General features: G+C 38.5%; 1 protein-coding gene across 1 annotated transcript in view; it reads right to left on the bottom strand.

Moving 5' to 3' along the window:
* Nucleotides 1-1,529: 1,529 nt before the first annotated feature.
* The window catches only part of LOC141326076 (uncharacterized), a 214,985-nt gene continuing 209,301 nt past the window's right edge, over nucleotides 1,530-7,213 (bottom strand). The window contains exons 6-7 of the mRNA XM_073834775.1: nucleotides 1,647-2,330; nucleotides 1,530-1,601 (exon numbers count right to left, since the gene is read on the bottom strand). Of these exons, the coding sequence (XP_073690876.1) occupies nucleotides 1,530-1,601; nucleotides 1,647-2,330 (756 nt within the window). The remainder of the gene's footprint in view (nucleotides 1,602-1,646; nucleotides 2,331-7,213) is intronic.

Genomic DNA, 7,213 nt, shown 5'->3' with positions numbered 1-7,213 from the left:
AACAAAAAATCAAGTCAAGAATCTGGGTGTGATTCTGGAGTCAGACCTCAGTTTCAGTAGTCATGTTAAAGCAGTAACTAAATCAGCATACTATCATCTTAAAAACATTGCAAGAATTAGATGTTTTGTTTCCCGTCAAGATTTGGAGAAACTTGTTCATGCCTTTATCACCAGCAGGGTGGACTATTGTAATGGTCTCCTCACCGGCCTTCCCAAGAAGACCATTAGACAGCTGCAGCTCATACAGAACGCTGCTGCCAGGATTCTGACTAGAACCAAAAAATCAGAGCATATCACACCAGTCCTCAGGTCCTTACACTGGCTTCCAGTTATGTTTAGGATAGATTTTAAAGTACTTTTACTTGTTTATAAAGCACTCAATGGCCTAGGACCTACATACATTGCAGATATGCTCACTGAATATAAACCTAACAGACAACTCAGATCACTAGGATCGAGTCAGTTAGTAATATCAAGGGTTCACACAAAACAAGGGGAATCCGCTTTTAGCTATTATGCCGCCCGCAGTTGGAACCAGCTTCCAGAAGAGATCAGATGTGCTAATACATTAGCCACATTTAAATGCAGACTCAAAACTCACCTGTTCAGTTGTGCATTTATTGAATGAGCACTGTGCTACGTCCGAACAGTTTGCATTATTTTATGTATAATCATTTTACTGTATTAATTAATTTGAAATCATTTTCTTTTTTTTTAAATAATCTTAAATGTTCTTAATTTTGTTTTTATTGTTGTGATTATTATTTTAAATTTTTATGCTATTGTGATTTTAATTCCTTTTTATGTACAGCACTTTGAATTACCATTGTGTATGAAATGTGCTATATAAATAAACTTGCCTTGCCTTGCCTTGCCTTGCCTTGCCTAGTGTATCAAAGACGTGTTTCATGCAATAAAATGGAACTTAATTATTTAAAAATTAAACAATGTGACTGGATTTGTTTTAGATTCTGTCTCTCACAGTTGAGGTGTACCTATATTGAAAATTACAGATTTTACCATTATTTGTAAATGGGAAAACTTGAAAAATCGGCAGTGTATCAAATACTTATTTGCCCCACTGTACTTGTTGAAATTCATGCCAGACTTGTTAGCCCACTATTTCTTGGCACAAGTGGACAGTTCAGTAAGAAGGAACTTTTACGTACACACAACATAACTCACTTGAGAATTTATATTTAATATTTGTCACGGTTTCAGTCAATAATTTCAGCCTTCAAATTATTTTTGCTATTTCAGGCAAAAAATCTTTGAAGTAGAATTTTTTTCTGGTGCCATTTTATATCTGCAGAGCTATTTGAAACTATTTACGTACAAAAACAGAAATACGGTCTTGTTTATACATAACTGTTCTAGGTCTATATGTGATGGCAAAATCACATATAGACAAAAATTATTCCATTGCGCCGCCTTCAGAGTGATTTTAAAAATTGCTCCTTCTAAACTTGTCAGTGTGTTTCCAGAATGCGTTTGCAAATTATCTTTCAGGTTTCTCTGATATGTGAAACTTATGTTGCAGAAGGTCTGTCTCCAGTGTGAAGCCTCATGTGAGCGGTAAGGTTTCCTTTAAGTGTGAAACTCTTTCCACATGAAAGGCAACTAAAAGGTTTTTCTTCACTGTGAACTCTCATGTGAGCCCGAAGGTTTCCTCTAAATCTGAAAGTCTTTCCACAATAAGGGCAGATATAATCCTTCTCTCCAGTATGAATTCTCATGTGTAGATTTAGGTTTGTCTTGTTTGAGCAAGTTTTTCCACAGTGATTGCACATGAACGGCTTCTCTCCAGTGTGAGATGTTACATGATTTTTAAAATGATCACTGTCTGAGAAACTCATTCCACACTGATGGCATATAAAACTGAGAGAGGGAGCTCTTGAGTGAACCACCATGTGCTTTTTAAGGGTTCCCTTATGACTGAACTTCTTTTCACACTGATCGCATGCATATGGCTTCTCACCAGTGTGAATGTTCATGTGATACTCAAGGTTTGGTTTGGTTGTAAAACCTATTCCACAAAGTTTGCAAAGGTACGGCTTCTCTCCAGTGTGAGTTCTCATGTGCCTGTTAATGCTTCCTTGTTGACTGAAATGTTTTCCACACAGAGGGCATGTGAAGGGCTTTTCACCTGTGTGGACGTTCATGTGGCTTTTGAGGGCTGCTTTTTTAGTGAAAGATTTTCCACACTCTTGGCAGGTGAAAGGCTTCTCTCCAGTGTGAATCCTCATGTGGACTTTAAGATTTCCATGTTCACTGAAATGTTTTCCACACTGTTGGCAGGTAAAAGGCTTCTCTCCAGTGTGAATCCTCAAGTGGACTATAAGGTTTCCATGTTGACTGAAACTCTTTCCACAATACTGGCAGGTGAAATGAGTTTTACTTGAAGTATTTTCTGTCTGAGAGCAACTAATTGATTCTCGTCCAGTTATAAAATACTGATCTTCATCTTGCATTTCATCTAGTACTTCACTCTCCATTTTGGGCACCACCAGTTCTAAAAAGAGACAAATACAAGTTAACCCCTGTTTAAAAGCAACAGTAGAACAGAGTGCAACAATGGCCCAGATCTGGCATTTATTCTGGAGAGTCACAGTCCTGCAGAGTAAAGCTCCAACACACCTCTAATAAGTTAACCTTGAAGACCATGATTCAGGTGTGTTCAGTTAGAATTGGAGTTAAACTCTGCAGAGCTGAGCTTGACACCCCAGTTTACATTTATAGAAAGTCTTGGATATGTGAAAACATCAAAATGTGTTCTACTGGGGATGTTTGAAGTGTTTGATGTTTGACTACTGTTTTAATTCCTCATTGAAAACTTGGAATCAAGTTTTTTTTTTAAATGCAGCATTACATAGACGTAAAGGTATGCTTGGGATTTTGGGGGAAACTTCTGTAATTTTTAACTAAGATTAATAGTGTCATATATGTAAACCACATTTGGGCAGCATGAAAATCACAATTGTGAGAGATTTGAGAAATTCACATTTCAGAATAAAAATTTACAGATAATGTACTCACACACTTGTCATCCAAGATGTTCATGTCCTTCTTTCTTCAGTCGTAAGGAAATTATGTTTTTTGAGTAAAGCATTCAGGATTTATATGGTTTGAACTTCTAAAATGCAGCTTCAAAGGGCTCTAAATGATCGCAGCCAAGGAAAGAAGGGTTTTATTTAGCAAACAATGTTATTTTCTAAAAAAAAAAAAAAAAAATTACAATTTATATACTTTTTAACCTCAAAGTCTTGTCTAGCTCAGCAAGACAAGCATTTGAGATTAAAAAGTATATATCTGATCGTTTCGCTAGATAATAAACTTCTTCCTCGGCTGGGATCATTAAAAGCCCTTTGACGCCACATTTAAACTGCATTTTGGAAGTTCAAACTTGGGGGCACCATAGAAGTCCACTATATGGAGAGAAATCCTGAAATGTTTTCCTCAAAAAACATTTCTTTACGACTAAAGAAAGTAAGACATGAACAACAAAGCAGGAGGAAAGCAAACAAGATTACAAAAAATCACTTGCCAACAGCAACCGAACTGAGAAAATGCACAGGCCAAAATATTGCTTACCAGCCATTAACCAGTATTTGGATTTTAAAATGTATTTGTAATTGTGACTTTTTTTTGTCTGTGCATTCATAAAAATCCCAAAACGCTCCAAACCCCCTTTTTCTGTTTCATTGTCAACAAACAATAATACAAAAATGGGGTGGGGGATGAGAAACATACAGTATCTCACAAAAGTAAGTACACCTCTTATATTTCAGCAACCATTTTAGTATATCTTCCCAAGGGATAATACTATAGAAATGAAACTTGGATATATTTTAGAGTAGTCAGTGTCCAGCTTGTATAGCAGTATAGATTTACTGTCCTCTAAAAATACAGCCATTATTGCCAAAATAGCTGGCAACAAAAGTGAGTACACCCTAAGTGATAACAGCAGTATGTTGTTTAGCCATGTAAAGCCACATGTCCTATTCATTATGTTTATGTTTTTGTCTGCTTGACTGTTCTGTGCATCAAGTGCAGAACCTGGCTTCAAAAAAAACAAAAAAAAACAAAAAAAAAACAGATGCATGAGTGCTGCCAGCTTTGCTTTAAAGCTTGCAGAAGTAAAAGGTCAGTTTGTCAGTGCTCACACCATACGCTGCACAGTGCTAAAAGTCAGTTTGCACAGGCGTCATCCCACATGAAAGCCTCTTCTGAAGCTGGCTCATAAGAAAGCCCGCAAACAGTTTGCTGAAGACAACCTGTCCATGAGCATGAATTACTGGAACCATGTTCTGTGGTCTGATGAGACTATAAGATCAACTCAGATGGTGTCCAGCATGTGTGGTGATGCCCTGGTTAAGAGTACCAAGAAAACTGTGTCTTGCCTACAGTCAAGCATGGTGGTGGTAGCATCATGGTCTGGGGCTGCATGAGTGCTGTTGGTTCTGGGGAGTTGCAGTTCATTGAGGGAAACATGGAGTCCATTATGTACTGTACATTCTGTAGCAGAACACGGTGCCTTCCCTCCAGAAACCAGGCAGATCGGCAGTTTTCCATGATAACGATCCCAATCACACCACCAAAATGATAGCCGCCTTGCTGAGGAAGCTGAAGGTGAATGAGTGGCCAAGTTTGTCTCCAGACCTGAACCCTGTGGGGCATCCTCAGATGGAAGGTAGAGAAGCACAATGTGTCTAATGTACTGCAGCTATGTGATGCCATTATATGGAAGAGGATCCCAGCAACAACCTGTGCAGCTCTGGTCAATTCCATGCCTTGCAGGATTAAGGCAGTGCTGGATAACAATGGTGCTAACATAAAATATTGACACTTTGGACACAGTTTTGACAAGTTCACTTCGGGTGTACTCACTTTTGTTGCCAGCTATTTTGACAATAATGGCTGTATGCTGAGTTATTTTCATAGGACAGTAAATCTATACTGCTATACAAGCTGCACACTGACTATAAAATATATCCAAGTTGAATTTCTATAGTATTATCCCTTAAGACAATATACTAAATTTGTGTGAGGGGTGTACTCACTTTTGTGGGACACTCTATAGCACTTGTTCTCAAACTGGGGTATGCGAGGTGACGGAAGGGAGTTGCCAAAAAAATGCTGAGCTTTGCCATTCATTTAGTTCTACCCCAATTTAAAGTAACATTAAAACAGAGCATGTATTTCTGACAAGCAAAATGCCGCTTTTATGCTGAAACAGGAAAATGGGAGTGCCGTAAACAATCAAAGACATCAAATTACCTCATCTCTTGCAGTCAAAACTGACTGTATCCATACCAGCAGTGTGCATATGATAGGATGCCTGCAAAGTATGCTACTTTAGCAAACAGCGCTGCATGTACTTAATTCAGGTCATGAGGGGAGGCCTCAGCAAACTGACAGCTTATCACCCTGGACCCTCAGATTAAAACTCTGATGCTCTACCGACTGAGCTATCCGGGCCACCTGCATGACAGCAGAAAATGTGCATTCTCTGTCTGCTTACAGTTTGTGGCACTACAGGATGAAGGCCACAGACTATTAGGGCAGAGACAGATAGGCTCCTTTACCGACACCCACCAACTGCCCCAGGAGGCCACACGGCCGATCGTCGGCTTGGTGTGTCCGGGCCTTTAGGTTTACGAAAGCTTGTCTTCCCAATGACATGTAATTTCATTTCATCGAATGCCAGCATTATACTAACCTCAAGAAAGCCTTACAAGGACACGGCCACATGTTACATGATTATGAATGCTATTACTGCATTCATTCAGCATTAGCCCAGCATGAACACTGAATTTCGATTACACTGTATATCAACGGTTGGTCTAGGACTGGGTGGGAGTCAGGGAATTTACCTGGAACCTCACAGTTTCTCACAAAACATCATGTCGCACGCCCTCCAGAGGAGCTGTGGCCTTTTGACTCGGGAGAAAAGGGACAAGCAGGCGGAAGGGATCCTTCAGATTATGAGACTGACGCGCTGCCTAACTGCGCCAACGAGGCCGGCGGGATGACCGGTCTGAAATGCGAAGCGCTAGCGTGTCGGTGCCTGCCTGCAGGGCGTAGATCCAAAAGCTGCGTTCAGGTCGCAGTCTCCTCTGGAGGTGTGGGTTCGAATCCCACTTTTCCGACAGAACTGTCCTTTGTCCTTTGGCTTCGGATAACAGCTACAGTCTTCAGCGCTTGGCAGAACATGTGGAGCTATATTTGAATCGAATCAACATTTCATTAGGGATTCAGACCACAAGCTGGGTGTAGCCGCAACGGGTCAGCTCCCACCACGCAAGCGTGTCAGGATGGCCGAGCGGTCTAAGGCGCTGCGTTCAAGCTGGGGAACAATAGTCCGTCAAAGACGGGGAAGAAGGGAAGAAAAGGGGGAAGGAAGAAAAGGAGAAAGGGAAGAAGAAAGAGAAAAAATGACGAAAAGAAAGGGTGAAATGTGACGTTGGAACTGAATACTTCCTTAGCATGCACGCTACGGTACATTTTCACGTTTCTTTGGGCGTGAAAATTGCGCATTTATATTACACTGTTTCCTATTGCAGGCGCTCACCAAGACCGGGGTTCGAATCCAGATAAAGGCACCTTTTTGTATTGTTATTGTTATATTGTTAATTTCATTAAATAAATGCAATTTTTAAGGTTAATAAAATGTACATATGTACAATTCTTTCATGAAAAATAAAGAATGCCAATGGAACTGTGGTATTGTTGATGTTGTTGTTATTATTACTTATTATTTTGTAGTTGTTGTATTAATATTATTTATTCTGATTAAGCATTATATTATTCTTTGTTTAATTGATATTACTTATTCTGATTAGGAGTTTTGTATGTTACATTCATTCAAGACACTTATAAATCTGTTATTTTTAATGAAAAAAAAGATAGTATTTAGAATAAAATAGTCATTAATATGCTGAAAATTTTAATTTACAATCATGCCAACAGAACAGTAATGAATATTAAATAAATACAATTATATTAACTATTAAATAAGTTTTCAAACAACAATAAATTAAAAGGGAAATAAAATTAAAATAAAAAACAGAAATCAAAAAGCAATAATTTCCCAGTTCATTTTTGTTTTACAATTATTTTTGTTTTACAATTATTCCAACAATACAGTAATGAAAATTAAATAAATAAAATTAAATATTGAATAAGTTTTTAAACAACAATAAGTGAAAAGGGA

This window comes from Garra rufa, chromosome 2 (genome assembly GCF_049309525.1).
Source record: "Garra rufa chromosome 2, GarRuf1.0, whole genome shotgun sequence".
In the NCBI taxonomy this organism is placed as follows: Eukaryota; Metazoa; Chordata; class Actinopteri; order Cypriniformes; family Cyprinidae; genus Garra; species Garra rufa.
The sequence above is the reverse complement of the archived record's forward strand: the minus strand, read 5'-3'. Positions and strand labels throughout refer to the sequence as shown.